The sequence below is a fragment of the Pipistrellus kuhlii genome, unplaced genomic scaffold (assembly GCF_014108245.1).
Source record: "Pipistrellus kuhlii isolate mPipKuh1 unplaced genomic scaffold, mPipKuh1.p scaffold_m20_p_12, whole genome shotgun sequence".
Lineage (NCBI taxonomy): Eukaryota > Metazoa > Chordata > Mammalia > Chiroptera > Vespertilionidae > Pipistrellus > Pipistrellus kuhlii.
The window spans coordinates 14,934,607-14,951,864 of NW_023425427.1; the positions used below are offsets into that span (position 1 = coordinate 14,934,607).

General features: G+C 46.3%; 1 protein-coding gene across 1 annotated transcript in view; it reads left to right on the forward strand.

The window, feature by feature from the left end:
- GABBR2 (gamma-aminobutyric acid type B receptor subunit 2) overlaps positions 1 to 17,258 on the forward strand; it is a 304,115-nt gene that overhangs the window by 223,547 nt on the left and 63,310 nt on the right. Inside the window, exons 9-11 of the mRNA XM_036433225.2 lie at positions 2,005 to 2,085; positions 4,157 to 4,307; positions 7,135 to 7,267. Of these exons, the coding sequence (XP_036289118.1) occupies positions 2,005 to 2,085; positions 4,157 to 4,307; positions 7,135 to 7,267 (365 nt within the window). The remainder of the gene's footprint in view (positions 1 to 2,004; positions 2,086 to 4,156; positions 4,308 to 7,134; positions 7,268 to 17,258) is intronic.

Below are 17,258 nucleotides of genomic sequence, written 5' to 3' on the forward strand. Positions count from 1 at the left end.
TAGGGTTGTCAGCTTGACATGGAGCTGTCACCTCACAGGGATCTCATGTATCTTAGTATCAGTGGGAGTCTGGGCAAAGCCACAACCTGCCCACGCCTCAGTGTCCTCATCTATAAAGCGGAACTGAAACCACCTATTCCACTCAATTGTAAGAACTGAAAAGATGGCACATAAAGTTCCTAGCGTAGACCCAGGCACACTGTAGTCTACCCTGCTCTGGAGACTCCTTTCTCTACTCCCACACCGGTTTCCTTTGGTTCTCTGCCTCTAACCTCACCTTTTCCTGCATCTGCTTTATCTATGGTCACCAATAGCCCACATACGCCCAATCTACTGCCCCCTGCCAAGGGGCTTGTTGGCCAGGCTCTCGGCAGCAATGTGACATTGCTGGGCAGCTCCGTGGTGAAATTGTCGTTTTCCTCGGCTCCTACAATGCCCACTCTTTCCTGGCATCCTGCTCCTGGCATCCTGGCCACTTCTTCCCAGTCTCCTTGCAGTGTCCTTGCTCTGCCTGCCCCCCAGAGAATGGTGCTATCCCAGATTGTGTCCTTGGTCCCTTCACTTCTCTCTCAGCACTGTCCTCGGGGTGTCCTTCCTGCCCACCACTCCACCTCCCAGCCTGCATGCTGATGACTCCCAACTCCTTTTCCCCAGCCTAGAATCCCCCCCCTCCCACCCCCAGTTCCAGAGCAAAGATCTCCCCCTGATAGATGTCTCAGGCTGAGCACATTCAAACAGGAACATAACATCCTTTCCCCTCCTAGATTCCCCACTTAGGGAATGGCACCAGAGCCACCCCCCCCCCCCTCCTGTTCCCATCTTCCCCATCCATTGACTTCCCAATTGTCCAGATTTACCTGAGAAAAAGGAAACCTTTGTCAAATCTAATTACTACTCTCCATTCCTCCTGCCCCGTCATCCTGGTCTCGTTGTCATTGTAATTATCCTTGGCCATGTCCAAAACAATGCCCTAACCAGCAATTTTCAACCTTTTCACCTTGTGGCACACATAAGCTAATTGCTAAAAATCTGCAGCCCTCCCAAAATACATTTTTTTTTGCCAATCTGACAAAAAAATAAGTATAATTTTAATTCATTCACCCTGAACAGCTATTGTTGTGTTGCTGTTGTCATTTTTTTATTTGACAATCCAAGGGGAAAGAAGTCGGTGTCCCTGACTAAATAGTCAGGCATTGCATGTTTTAAAAATTCTTGCCGCATACCAGTTGAATATCACTGACCTAAACCCAACAGCAGAATAGTATCTAGGATGAAGGAAAATTTAAATGCGCCACTAAGGTCTGAAAACACACCTGGACACGTGCATATGAAGAATCCTGTGCTCAGTATCACACGGCAGAGCAATGTGTCCTCCGAAAGATGCTAATTCTACCTCCGAATATATCAATAGATATATAATGTGCAGAAAGAAGGAGGGGATGGTGCTGACCAAATCATGCCTAAAGTGTGTTGGTCAGTCCTTGGGTCTACACTGTATCAGACAGACAGTGATATTGTGGAATGTGGCCCCAGGAGGAGCCTGGGTGAGGTGGGAAATAGAAATGATGTTTAGTAAGGTGGGGTGGGGGAAGAGTGTGTGTGAGGGGGTGTTCTGTCTTTGTCTTCAATCTCTAGGCCTGCCTGGAGCAGAGGGAGTAGAGATAGCCTGTGTGTTCCTAGAGGGCAGAGTCAGATGACAGGGAGGTACAGAGCGAACATTCAGCTCCATGACCAGGAAGGCCTTGGTAACAGACAGAGAATCCTGTTATAGGGAGTGAGCTCCCCTTTTACACATGCACAGCAAAGGACCGTTGACAAGAGAGTGTGAGAGGGTGTTTGTTCTAGCCCAGATCAGATTGGGAGTTTTGTGATTCCACCTGGGGAAAGGAAAAGCCTGCAAGAACATAGCCAGGGCCTGTGGGGAGAGCAAGAGCTGAGAGAGGAGCGCTCAGACCCAAACACAGGACTCAGCTCTAACCAGCCACTCTCCATTGCTCCCCACAGACCGCAGGGAGGTGAAGGTGGGAGAATACAACGCAGTGGCTGACACGCTGGAGATCATCAACGACACCATTAGGTTCCAAGGTAAGGCAGGTGGCCTTGGAGGGGGTCTGCCCAATTGCTCACAAGCTTGGATATTATCTGAGGGTTTCGGACAAGCTCTCAGAGTCTTTGGCCTTGTGGGGAAGAGGGAACATCCTCTCCTGTCAACACATGCACTCACTCACTGAGCACAAAGTCCCCGTCACTCACACGGGAGCTGTATTCCAGCTCCTGGGATGGGTCACTGGAATTTGTAGGAATGCTGGCTTTCGCTGAAGCATCTGTTTAAACCAGAGGATGGCCAGGAGTAATTCATTTTAAATGTGGACCAGCTAAATTTAGCTCTGTCTTTTCCTCTGGGAAAGAACTTAGTTTGGTTGATCATAGGGTCTCTCCACATGTTGCACTTCCTGGAAGACCGTTCCCTCAAATAACACCTCTTTTGTACAGCCTTCCCTAATTGCCCCCACACACACGCTAATGGCTCCCTTCTTTTGGCTTTCATCGATTTTTCCCCCACCTTTACCATGGCCACTATCACTTTGTATTAAAATATCTGGATTGAGCTTCCTGACTGGATCCTATCTGCTTTGAATTCCTAGTCATCGTGTAACCCTTTCTCAGTGCCCAGAGAGTGGCTTGTTTCCAGCCGAGAACTCGTGGGCAACCCTAAGATGGCTCTCATATTAGGGATCCAGAAGTCACCTGAGCCAGCCTCATACGGCCCAGGCTACAGGTGGGGGGAGAGGGAGGTAAATAGGGAGGGTGAGGAAGTTTCCAGATGTTGCACTTTCACTGGAAGCAACAAATGGTGCTGCCTCCGTCGCCTTGTGTCTGCTTTTGCCCTGACTTTTAGTCCTTAGAGCCACTCCTCATAAAATTCTGTTTACTTGGGATTGCTTAACACTTTACATTAACCATGCCAGCAGGTTCCTAGCTGCTTTCCAACCTGGCAGCTTCCCTAAGTTGTTGAGATGTCCAAAGACCTCTTAGCCACTGAATGTTTCCAAACATTTCAACTTGCTGTCAAAGTTTTTGAAAGGTGTTTGGGGGAGCCTTAAACCCTAAAAGCAATATCTGCCCATCCAGTTTGTCTCCTGGGAAGGGAGGCATAATGTAGGCTGGCACCCATGGCACAGCCACGGGGTGGGGGCACTCATAGTGACCCCTGCTGGGTCCCCCAAACACCTGGCTGATTCCATACATGAGGGAAAAGCCCCAACATTATTTCACAGTCCTCCAGCAGAAACCTGACCAAAAACAGCAGCTGAGAAAGAGGATTAGCAAGAAGTGGGGTGGGGTGGGGTGGGGTCGAGTGTCCTCCCTGCATTTGTCCTCCCAAGCCTCCCTGCACCTGGTAAAACTAAAACGGGACAATTGTGCCACCTTCTATAAAGATGAGTCTGCTCAGCCTCCCTTGGGGCTCCCCCAGGTTCCTGTGCCCTTGAAGAACGAGCAGGGACAGTTCGCAATCACACAGAGATGTGGAGTCCCACAGTGTCTGTCCAGTCCTGGCACCTCAGGGAGGGGAAGGCACGCAGGCAGCTTCTGCCTCCCACAGTTAGCGAGTCCGATGAAAATGGAAAATCAGAAAGAGCTTTTATAACATAATGACCTTGAAGCAGAAAATCCACAACCAGAGCACATATGCATCTCTGTGGAATCAACAGGCAAGGAGTCCACCCTGTTGAGGGACGGTCATTAACATGTGTTGACACATAACCCTTGAAAGCCAAAGCCTAGTTCCTCACTCCCAGTGACACCCAGGGGTACCCACTCACAGCACCCAGCCCTGCACCTTCCAAGCCACTGTTACCTTTGGAGATACATGGCAACAGTTTTTCAACAGGGTAATTAGACCAAATCAAATTCTAGTCTTCTAATGGCTATTAAATGCATCACAAATTCCTTATTGATTCTCTTTAGAGAAAGAAATAAGTCCTGGCTAAGGATCCCTGCTAGGCTGGCTGGCCAGCCACGGGAGCCGCTCACCTGGTAGCTGTGTCCTGCACAGAGTTTGGGCACCGGTGGCAAATGTCAGAAAAACCCGGCAGAGATGCCCTCAGGCACTGATTGCACTGGGCTTGGTTGATGTCTTTTCCTTGCCTTCTAGGATCCGAACCCCCAAAAGACAAGACCATCATCCTAGAGCAGCTCCGGAAGATCTCCCTACCTCTCTACAGCATCCTCTCTGCCCTCACCATCCTGGGGATGATCATGGCCAGCGCTTTTCTCTTTTTCAACATCAAGAACCGGAATCAGAAGTAAGTCGTTCACACTTTCCTCTTGGATCATGCTTTCTGGATCGACAAATCTCATGGACAAAGTATATGAGCACTCTGGATTCTTCAGGGCTACAGAATATTGTAGGGCAGTTTCCTGAAGTGTGCTGTCATTCGTTGTGATGTTACTTGGTGTTTCATGAATACGTGTGCACACATGCATGCACGCGCACACACACACACACACACAAATACACACAGACAGAGGGCTGCTCGTTACACAGGAGCCTCTGTATAAATCTGAGGAAGGCAAGTTTAAGTAAAACTGAAGGATCTAGGTCCATAGGCCTTCTCAGGACTTTGTCTGTGCTCCTGCAGTTTGTGCTGGCCCAGGAGGAGAAATCTAAAAGACAGCATTCTCCAGTGTCTCTGTCCCATCTTGGGGAAGCACTGTCTAGGCCGCACATGTGTCAAACACAAGGCCCGCGGGCCAAATCCGTCCCGTCAGGCCTTGCAATGTGGACCGTACCGCGCTGTCATCACTGCACTCCGCTGCGTTTCCATCACCATGACAGTTTATGACTGTTCAGTAAACCATTTGGCCCGCGATTTAGGCTGGATTTTAGATTTTGGCCCCTTCTCTGATTGAGTTCGACACCCCTAGTAGGGGGTTCACTAAGTGCAAGGCCTGGCACTTCATTAGTTACAGCTCACTGCAGTCCAGGAAGCCCCTCCCCAGATGACAGATGTGAGCACAGAAGCTCAATGGCAGAGGCCACTGTCCAAACCACACTTATGCAAGTGGCAGAATTCATCCCCTTGATTTTTGTTCCCTCGCACATGCCCTTCACTCTCCAGAGGAGAGCAGCTCGCTTTCTGAGTTATTCTGGTCAGTTGTGGGTAGAACAGGTCACTATCCCAGGTGGTAGTGTTTACCAAGCACAGGCAGCTTCTTTGGTTTCCAGCTCCTGGAAGAGGGAGAGGGTGAGCAAGGACTCAGAGCAGGACCTTCTCAGTCACAGGCCCAGCGCCCACCATGGTCAGCACAGCTCTGCTATCGTGCCCAGAAGCCACGATGCATGACCTCCAGGGCTGCTAGGAACAAGCCCAATTCCAGGAGAACACTTGTTTTTCTTTTCTTTGTAAAGGAGAAACCTCCAGGCTCTCAATTTTTTGTTGCTGTTGGTTTAGCTTTTTTTGTTTGTTTGTTTGTTGCTTGTTTTTTTGCAATTGCTCAGGCCAAATCTATTTCCTGAAGGGCAAAATGGAATTTTATTGGACTGTTGTTTTATTTTCTTTGTCACTAATAACACGTTCACTGCCACACACACACACACACACACACACACACACACACAAAAAAAAAATCAAAGCAATTTTGGTCCACTGCATACAAACCTTAAATGAGCATTTGGCACAAGGCCTGGGCCCATAAGTCTTAATTAAAGGATTCCCTTCCCACAAACTTCAAGAAGTCCCATCACAATGGTGAGAGGCCCCTAAAATAAGTCTAAACTCCTTTAATTCCTAAAATACCCCATCTTAGCCTCCTGGGGGAAATTATCGTTATTCTTTCCAATAGGCTGACTTCCATGTGATTTTTTTTTCTTTTTTTCTTTTTTTTTTTTTTTTTACTGGTTTTGCAGATTTAAAGTTCCCAATACCCCTCACTTTTGTCTTCCTAAATGTTACCTACAAAATTAAGGTCCCCTCCTTCAGGAAGCCTACCCAACTCCTGTCTTCTCCCCTCCTTCCTGTGATAACTAAGAATGAAGGTGCTTAGCAGATCCTGTTTTATAAAAGGGCTTCCAGAAACCCAGTCCCATCTCAGCTTCACATGTGCCCTAGGCCATTGGTCGGCAGACTCATTAGTCTACAGAGCCAAATAGCAACAGTACAACAGTTGAAATTTCTTTTGAGAGCCAAAGTTTTTAAACTTAAACTTCTTCTAACGCCACTTCTCCAAAATAGACTCACCCAGGCCATGATATTTTGTGGAAGAGCCACACTCAAGGGGCCCAAGAGCCACATGTGACTCATGAGCCGCAGTTTGCTGGCCACGGCCCTAGGCAGTGTGATCTGTGCTTTTACAGGTGAGGAAGTTCAGCCAGCTAATTGCTTTGCCAATCTCTGTGCACCTCTGTGGGTAGCAGGGACCAAGCGCTGGACCCATTGTTCCCAACTCAAAAGACCATGTAAATGGTCCACAATTTATAGCAGGGTTTTTCTCTCTCTTCCACTTTGATACCACATTACACGTTTTCAATGTGGAAGGATTAATAGAAATACATATTCTGAAGGGAAAGGTTCAGGGAACAATTGACCATAATTACAGTCTGCAAAAGAACACCTGGGTCATGGACCACCTGAAAACCCAAGATGTTCTGAGTGGATTGTGCTGGGCAAGCCAGGCGCCTCTGAGGGTGAACTCCAGCAGCTGATGGTTTAACCAAGTCCTGGCTTGCTGAACCTAAATGTAGAATTCTCTAGATTTTACATGTCTTCCCAGCTCTAGACACAAAAAGCTGTTAACATATTGTTTTTGTGTAAATTAAAATTAGTGGTTAAAGAAGCTGATGCTACAAGCTGTCCCTAGAGAAGTGGTGGGTGAACTTGACCAAGGAGCAGGAGAATCAACAACTGGGAGTTGATAGCTGTCTGGGGTCCTTTAGTGAGGGGGAAACAGCCCCTAACACACAAGTCAGATAAGCATTTGGCACAGTCTCAGGGAGAGGGTAATGGAGGAGATCAGGACTTAAATTTTTCTCTCCCCCTCTAGCCTTCGCAACAGTATACACAGTCGAAATATTTGTGGAAGGAATAGCTACACTATCCGTTCTGTAACTGTGGTATCTCTTTCTCTTGTCAGGCTGATAAAAATGTCGAGTCCATACATGAACAACCTCATCATCCTGGGAGGAATGCTCTCCTATACATCCATCTTTCTCTTTGGCCTTGATGGCTCCTTTGTCTCTGAAAAGACCTTCGAAACACTTTGCACTGTAAGTTTTTCTGCTTGTTCCAGTGGAACATGATCTAAGGTTTTCCTGGTGATCTCAACAGTCAAAAACACACATGCAAACACAGAGATGTGTGAAAATAATGAACAGGCATAAGACAGTCCACTCAGCTGTTCACACAATTCAATAGGAAAGTAGGTTGCTGCTTTCTGACGAGGATGGATTTAAATATTTACCTGTAAAAGTTAGATTATGGATTTGACAGGCCACTGCTAGAAAATAACCCACTGAGGAATGACTAGATAACCTAGAAAAGTGAGGGAGAAAACTTACCACCCAGGAAAACATTTGCACCTGGGCTCAGGGTCAGGGAAATTAAGAAGGAACAAACCCACCCATTTACCTCAATAACCATCGCAGAAAATAAGGAGAGAAGTCTGTATGCATAACTTTGAGTCCTATAGCAAAGAACACAATTGTTATTCTCTACTTAAGTAGTGTTTCTCAACCATTGTTTCCTATTGCCCCCCGCCCTCCAAGGACTCTAGTTAGACTTTTTTCCTAATCATCCCCTCATGAAAATTTAATACCAAAGATATATATGTGTGATATGTATACTTTAGTTTCTGTGTAAAAGAGTAATATTTGCCCTGTCAAAGTGGCTCAGTTGGTTGAGTTTCATCCCATGCACCAAAAGGTTGCTGGTTCAATTCTCAGTCAGAGACATACCTGAGTTGTGGGTTTGACCCCAGTCAGGGAGCATACGGAAAGCAATCAATAGATATTTCTCTCACATATATCTCTCTCTCTCTCTCTCTCTCTCTCTCTCTCTCTCGCGCTCTCTCTCTCTCTTCCCCCCCCCTTCTCTCTCTAAGCATGTCCTTGGGTAAGGTTATTAAAAAAAGAGTAATATTTTTTTCATATTCAAGAGCCACTGTTGGCCCCCTTGGGAACTATATCACCCCCAATGAAAATGCTTATATTTAAGGGAGCCCAAACAGTGTAACTTATTTACTATATTTTAGAAATAATATTTTGAAAATTAATTAACATGTTTTGAATTGTTGTTGCCTAGTTGTTGGTGTTATTATTATTTTAAGAAGTTTATACATTAGCAGTTGACAATTGTGGAGCACTAACTCTCAGTGGAAAGCATCATCAACTTACTTTTTAAGATGAGGATGACCAGTTGAGGTTTATTTCTGGACTTTGACCACTCTGATCTCTCAAAAACTGGGTTAGCCATTTGGGTCTCTCTCTGTTGTCCCAATTGCAATAAGTCAACTAAGTCTCTACCTGGAAGATCAGAGCTAGAAGGGATAGTCAAAGGATTGGTGTTGACAAAATAAGCCCAAAAGTAGCTCTTTTGTAGAGAGCGATAGGCCCCATTTTGGGAAGCAGGCTCTTAGCTTGTGCCTGCTACTCTAAAATCTCAGTGTCGCCCACTATTGACAGCAATGGATTGAAAGTTGGCAGGGAGGACAAAACAAGCAGAGAACCCGTCATACTTACTGCAGGTCATCTCACACACACCACCACCACCACCACCCCGGATTTCCTGGGCTGCTTTGGATCCCTGTGCTCTGAGATAGCGGGTGGAAAAGAATTAAGCCCCTTGGATCTTAGGTTACACAGGATGATGCTCCCCTGATTTTTGCAGATTTTTAGGTTAGACTAACTTTAACATGGAGTCAAGAAATTGTTAATGGGAGGAAAAACCAAGATGGTGGCATAGGTAAACACCTGAACTTGCTGCCTCACACAACCACTTCAAAACTACAATTAAAAACAAAACGGACATCATCCAGAACCACAGGAAGGCTGGCTGAGTGGAAATTCTACAACGAGAAGGGATGAGAAAAGCACACTGAGACTCAGAGGAGGTGCAGAAGTAAAGTATGGAGGTATAGAGGTGCCCACATGGGAAGGGCTAGCAACTGAGGACATGGTTGTCTTTTTCAGTTGGGAGGGAGACACAAGCTCCCAACTACTCTGAACTCCAGTTCCTGGTGAGACTCTGGGGACCCAGACTCCTACAGTGTAAAACTGGACTGTTTGGCATCAGTCCAGAACAGGAGGGTGGCTTTTTCTCAGAGGTGCTTGTAGCAATTATCAAGGGACACTGAGACCCAGGGGCCTCTTAGGGCAGGACTGAAAGGCAGCCATTGCTGTTTTCTCCGCCCTGTTGATTCCCTGAGACCCCACCCCACCCAATTTACAACCCCACCCCAGCTGTGCACAGATTATTTTGCATATGAATGGCCTGGCCCTTTGCAATCTAAAATTACCTAACAAACAGCTGGGTCAGAGAGCCTAAAATTTCCAAAAGAAGGCCCAAGGCTCCACAGCAGCTTGCATTGCTTCACAGCTGGGCCTCATCTGGGAACCTCCAAAACCCAAACAAAGAAGAGGAATCTTCAGCTCTCTCCATAGCTCCTGCTGGGTAGCCTCAGGCAAGGTTAAATTTGCACCTCCTTGGAGATCCAAGAGCCAGTGTACTCAGGGGTCAGAGTAGGACCATCCAGATTACATCTCCTTAGATCCATAAGGGACACACTCAGGGAGCAGACTCAGTGAGCACCAAAGGCCCACTGAAGCAAGTCTTATCTCATAAGGATGTCTCCAACACAGAAGTTCTCCCATCTTAGACAGAGCTGATCCTCACAGCCAATTGGCCTGAAGGTCAATTCCTCCCAATGATATCAACAACAATCAAGGCTTAACTACAACAAGACTGTGCATGTAGCCCACAAAGGGGTGCACCAAGAGTGTCCACCTCAGGTAACTGGGGAGCTGAGCCACTGGGCCCTATAGGACACCTAGCACACAAAGCCATTCTATCAACACAGGGAATCAGCCAAAATGTAGAGATAAAGAAACAGGTCACAAATGACAGAAATGGAGGAAAGCAAACAACTGGATATAGAGGGTAAACCATGGTTATAAGGTTTTCAAGAATTTTCTAGAAACAAACAATAAATTTAGTGAGACCCTCCAGGATATGAAAAAGGACCAACTAGAAATTAAGCATACACTTATTTTTGCTCCCCTGATTTGTGTGGGATTTGACCAGGGTGTGACCCAAATCCCACACAAATTTGCACACTAACTAAAATAAAAAAATAATATACAGAGATCCAACAGCAGACTAGAGGATCGCAAGAATCGAGTCAAAGATTTCAAATACAAAGAAGCAAAAGACATCCAACTGGAAAAGCAAAAGGAAAAAAAAGAATCCAAAAATATGAAGATAGTGTAAGGAACCTCTAGGACAACTTCAAACATGCCAACATCCAAGTTATGGGGGTGCCAGAAGAAGACAGAGAGAGCAAGATATTTAAAACCTATTTGAAGAAATAATGACTGAAAACTTCCCCTACCTGGTGAAAGAAATAGACTTACAAGTCCAGGAAGTGCACAGAACCCCAAACAAAAGGAATCCAAAGAGGACCACACCAAGACACATAATAATTAAAATGCCAAGAGCAAAAGACAAAGAGAGAATATTAAAAGCAGCAAGAGAAAAACAGTTAGTTACCTACACGGGAGTACCCATACAATTGTCAGCTGATTTCTCAACAGAAACTATGCAGGCCAGAAGGGAGTGGCAAGAAATATTCAAAGTGATGAATAGCAAGAACCTACAACCAAGATTACTCTACCCAGCGAAGCTATCATTCAGAATTGAAAGTCAGATAAAGAGCTTCACAGATAAGAAAAAGCTAAAGGAGTTAATCACTGCCAAGCCAGGATTATATGAAATGTAAAAGGTATTCTTTAAGAAGAGGAAGAAGAAGAAAAAAAGGTAAAGATAAAAATTATGAACAAGTACATATCTATCAACAAGTGAATCTAAAAATCAAGTGAATAAAAAATCTGATGAACAGAATAAAGTGGTGAATATAATAGAATCAGGGGCATAGAAAGGGAGTAGACTGACAATTCTCAGGGGGAAGGGAATGTGGGGGATGCAGGAAGATACTGGACAAAAATCATACACCTATGGATGAGGACAGTGTGGGGGGGAAGGGCAGAGGGTGAGGTGGGAACTGGGTGGAGGGGAGCTATAGAGGGGAAGAGGAACAACTGTAATAATCTGAACAATAAAGATTTATTTAAAAATGAAAAGAAATTGTTAATGGGAGAGCTTTATGCTAAGCGAAATAAGCCAGTTGAAGAAAGATAAATATCACATGATCTCACTCATATGTAGGATATAATTATCAACATAATTTAATAAAAAAGAACAGATGGATCTAGAGACAAATGATAGAGGAGGATGGTTAGAGAGCAACCAGAGAACTTACATGCATGCATATTAGCATAACCAATGGACACAGACAGTGGGATGGTAGGGGCTTGCTTGGACTGGGACGGAATGGGGGAGGGGGTCAATTGGAGAGAAAGGAGACATACTATCATCTGTAAAACTTTAGACAATAAAATAAATAAGTAAAGGTTAGACATTTTAAGAAAATAAAGTCTTTTATAAAAGGAAAAAAATAAAATGTTAAAAAAGAAATTGTTAATGTTGCCAGGAACATCAGTGTGAATTGTTTAGCAAATTGAGAACCTTTCCTTCCTACATTTTTACTTTGTTCCAAATGTTCCATTTGAAAAATAGGTGATCATGTCCCTGATATCCCAGATGGCTGGTGAGTCAGTTGGGTACTCAGGCATCCATCCTCTCAGGGTGGACCTGGAGGGCAGTCAAACCCCAAGTCCTGCAGGGCTCACTCAGTTCAAGCTTCCTATTCTGAGTTTGTTATTCCAAGCCCAGCACACCCCCTCTGCTTTATACCACCTCTTCAGAGGTAAAAAAAAAAAAAAGACAAATTTGGGAGTCACAAGCCCCCCATCTGCCTGGCATCAGAGTACCTGAAGTTAGTTTCTGAAGAAGCTGAGCTGCTCAGAAGTCCTTGTGATTTTTTTCCCTCAAGGATATGACCCTGGGGCCAAGGATAGTGACTTCAGTACGGGGGGGTCTTGCTCGTTTTAGGGACGGTGTGAAGCCCATGAAGTCTCCTACATTTCTGTGTCAGTGTGATTTTTGTGCCCTGGGTTGCCATGCAATTTCCTGGGTTCCATATGTGTCTATGGGCAGCTTTCCTGGACACTGGTGAGGCTTGAGCAAGGCACTGCTCCTGAGGCAGCCCTAAAGAAGCTAAGTGAGAAGGACAAGGTTTTCCTCTTCCCTCTGTGCTCTGGGACACCCTCCCCAAGCTTGAGAAAGTACTGCTGGGGGCCTGTTTGGTGACTTCTAATGTACGCAGTGTTCTGAACCCTCTATGACCCACCTCAGTCTCCCAGTTGAGAATAAGGGCATCAGAGCTCTACCCTGTGCCTGGCTCCCTGCCAATTACTGCCTGCCTCCCTCCTGGGAACACATTCACTGGCCTGGGTGAGTTTCCTGCAGAGATACTTGAGCCTAACCCTCTGAGAGTCTCTCCCACCTGGAAAGGAGCTCCTGGCACCCCTCCCTGCTCACAAGCACAGGTGCTTCCTGGGGTGTGACCCAAATCCTTCAAACACTGGGTGACGCAGGCGAGGAAGCAAAAAGGGACATCCCCCACACCCGGGCTTTTTCTCTTAATGAAGCCTGACATTCTATTCTGGGAGTCGCTCTCATTTGTGCGAGGGAAGGTTGTCCTGGGAAGCCTGGCAAAGCGGTATGAATAAACCATAAAGTGCTTCACAAATCAGCATTAGCTCTGCACACGAGGGCTCCAGGAGGACGCAGGGCCCAGTCCTCACCACCCCTGAGGATTCATTTGTCTGCAGGTAGGGCTGTCTCAGTGGCTCCGCAGAGGAGAGCCACATTCACGACTGTGGGGAAAAGACATCGATTAACAACTCTGGATTGAATTGGGTCAGCACCGATGGGTGCATGGGTCCTTTCTTTAATAACCCCCGGTATTGCTCAGAAAGGGGAACAGAAAGCTCTTGAGCCCAAACATCAGGACTCAGTAGGTGTCATTTGGGTTGTGCTCCACATGCTATTCCAGGGGTTGGATCCCTTACTTCACTTGCTACCTTGGTCTCTGTTCTCTCCAGGCCTAAGTGGCTGCTCCAGTGAACTCCCACCAAGGGGAAGAAGGAGGGAGAAGCAGCAAACACAGATTTCAAACAACAGCCCAGGTTTCACTCCCATCTCCTACACTTACTAGCTCCAACCGTGGCAAGTGACATAGCATCTCTGTGCCTTGGTGTTGTCATCTGTAAAATGAGTGTAACAAGCACAGAATCGTTGTGTGGGCCAAATGAGCTGATTTAGACAAGCTGCCTAGAACATGGGGTGACTGTGGAAGTGGGGAGGGGAGGAGGGAAAAGGGGTAGGCATCTTTCTCCCCATCACAGTACAGTTTCCTGGAGCCCCACTCTGTGCTCTGTGGGAAATCTTATAGGACAAAGGACAAGGTGGACCATGACACCAGCTTCAGATGTAGAGCAGTGTAAGTCACAGTTCAGTCCCTTCTGCTGCCATATGAATGTCACTCTTTCTTTTTTTTAGTGTTCAGCATAGAAACCAAACACAAAGATAAACCCTGAACATCACCTCAGGAAGAAACCTATGACAATCACAAGTCGATGCCTCTCTAGGGGCTGTGCTTCTGCTGGGAAGAGCCATTATAACTTGGACAGGGGGTGGCTGATGTGTGAGTGTGAGCACACATACACACACACACACACACACACACACACACACACAGCAACTGCTGGGGAAGCTGTTCCACTTAGTTCCCATCCCCCACTCCTTCTGACCCTTTCCGGAATCTTCCCAGCCTGGTTTCAGCAAGTCTTGCAAATAGCTCCAGCTACGCTGTGCTGTCTCCCTGGACACTGTGTGGGTAGTGGAATCACCATAGCAACATGGCCCCTGTGGGCACAGAGCTGCCTATGAGAATAGTGCTGGGTGTGAGCCAGAGCCCAGGTGCCAGCGGCAGGGGGTTGGGAAGGCCTCGTCACAGCTTACACACTGATCTGGCTCAGGAATCTCAGCCCCTTGGCAGCCCAGAGAAGGAGCTTGGTGGGTAGGGAAAAGGAAAGCACCCGTTCTCATTATAGAGCCTTAAGCAGAAAACCAGGAGTGTGGAGGGGATGGGGGGCCTCTGCAGTGAGGATGAGAAGGCTCAGGTGGGCTTGGATTCCAGCGAGCACAGGTCTCGACAGCCTTGGGCACTCTCAGAACATTTATGGCAATGGTGCCATGTGAATGCCCCCGAGCCCCTGCCCTCATGAGATTCAGCACTCTCAGCTGTGATTTACCAAGGCCAGCTTGCACCAGGTGCAGCCTTTCCTTCAAATCCCCACATCTGCCTGACAAGGCCAGGTTTGCTGTTCCCACTTTATAGGAAAGAAAACCAGAACTCTGTTTTCCGTGGCCAAATGGCAGAACTGAAGTTTAGAACTAGCTTTGTGGGACTATAAAGACATCTGAGATGTTTCATTCATCTTTTTTTAAGACTTTTTTTTTTTAAGCTGGTTTATACCAGGAGAAACAGATAAGCTGAATTCTTAGGGTTGTGGTCAACATATATCACAACCAAAAATTTGTCCATTCAGATTTTTTTAATTGCTATATAATTTATGTATCATAAAATTCACCCTTTTAAGGTGTTCAATTCAGGAGTTTTAGTGTATTTTTTATGCATCCCCAAAGTATATCAGAGTGACTTGCACATAAGAGAATTGCAGTCAGACTGCTTGCATTCAAAGCCCAACTGCACTGCTCCCCAGCTGTGTGTTGAGTTTACTTAACATCTCTGAACCTTAGTTTAGTCCTCTCTATAGTGGGGATAATAATAGGGTTGTAAGGATTAAATGAGATAGTGTATGTAAAGCCATTAGTGTTTGCCACATAGTAAGATTCAGTAAATGTTAGCCATTGTCACATAAATGAATGAATGAGTGAATAATGGGATTATGTCCTCCTCTGGCCAGCAGTACTGAGAGAGACACTGAAAGGGCAGCGTAAACTTGGGGTGAAGAAGAGGCTAGACAGTTGGGTTGGTGCTGGTCAATTGGGTGTAGGTATAGTCATGGCGACTTTGGGCTTTATGTGGTCTTGCTCTGCTAGAACAATCACCTGAATTGTTTCCCTGGGAAGGCTTTGCTGTTCTTCAAACCATAGAGGGCGTTTTCTGTGTGGGTCTTACTTAAAAGATCCTGGGCAAGACATAGACACACACCTGAACTGCATTGGGACACACACCACCCTTGCCCCAGGAAGAAAAGGCAGACCCTAGGGACCCCAGGCTGAAGCCAGGTCTTTCAGCTCCAGGGTACATGCTTTCTCCTGACTTTATACAAAACAGAGGTCTGGGGCTTGCTTTTGGACAGTCTGGGTCTTCCTTCTTTCCCTCACTAGTGATTGCCTGGAGTGAGCAGACAGAATGAAAGAGAAGGCCCTTTTCAGGACCTTGGACAGCAGGAAAGCACTGCCCCCAGCATCCAGCCAGCTACCAGGGCTTCATCCCCCTGCTGCCTGACTTCCTGACCTGGGGCCCACATACCTCTGTGGTAACAGGAGGCCCAGAGCATAGCAGCCCATCATCGGTCAGAACAGACCTACCAGAGAGGCTGTGTGTCCATTTTCCTGCTTATCCCCAAAAGAGCAATGAAAGCCCTTCTCTCTGCCAGGCAGCCTTCCCAAAATCAATGAACGAGCAGCTGAGCTGAAATTGTTCCGGGCATAGATTTTTCCTTCCATTTGGAGATATGCTCTAATTGGGTTTTTGTTTTCCTTTTTCATAGTTGAGACTGAGATGGTATTGCCTGCCTTAAGTTCTTTACCTCCACGCCATGGATGTATGTGTTCATGGCAGTATACAGAAGGGCCCAAGTATTTTATGGCTGAGAAGACCAAAGAAAATATGTTAACATCAGAAGAGAAAATATGTTTAAGACTTTGAGAGAAAAAAATGAAGTAGCTGTTTATCTTGTGTTGATGAATCAGAAGAGATTTGTAGCAGAGGCAACATATTAGAAACGGAATCATTAGAGCTCCTTTGAATTTTCTAGTTTATTTGGCATCATGGAGCTACACAAAAGGGAGAGATAAAATAAAGCCTCCCTCAGTGCAGTAAATGTCCCTACAACACCACGATAGGAGGTCCTCCAAGCTCTGCTTAAATATGTGAAGTGACAGGGAGCTCAATAGCTCACAGATCACATATTTCATTTGGGTGGAAGGGACCAAATGAATTGAGAACCTTATGCCAAATAATAGCATGAACTCAGCCTCTGTTGCAGTTGATTGCTCCAATTCCCTCTGTGGTCTTTCTGCATGTACTTGGTCAGCTGGACTTGCACATTTCTGGTGACAAAGAGTTAATTACTTCTTTGTCTGGGCTGCCCAACCTGATCACCCCTCAGTGCTGGTTAAAGGCAGGCAAAGCAGGCTCTGCCTCTCAGAAGCACTGCTCATGGGAGTGGTAGACAGGTCATCATATAGATGTCATTTCAGTGTGACCAGCACAGCAGAAACGTGTGTGAGGGCAGAAGTCACAAGAAGAGGCAGCCATGACCTCCCTACAAGATCTGAGAGGGCTTCTCAGAGGAGGTGGCCCATGATTTAGATTTTAGAGGGCAAATGAAAATGTGTGAAGGAGATAAAAGAGGAATGGCATTCTGAGTGGAAGAAATAGCTGGTGCCATGCCTGGCAGCATGAGCCTGGGTGGCGCATAAAGAACATGTATGCAGCATGGAATTGCTTGGGTGTGAAGTGTCGTGTGGGGAGTGACAGGAGAGGTATCCGGGTAGCTGGGGCTGTACCCTGCTAAGAATCTGGAGTTTAATCTGAAGGCTTGCTGGGGCTGTGAATGGTTTAATCCTGGAGAGACCTGCTTATATTTGCATTGGATGGATGAGCAGGAGGTGAGGGCAGAGGTAGGAGACGTTAGCTAGAGGCACCTGCATGGTCCAGTGAGTGTTGATAAGGAGCATGTGAACAAAAATCAGACATTGATTAAGAACCTCAGCATCTAACCCTTTCAGCCAAGCAATGAAGTCAGAGGCATTATTGTTATCCTC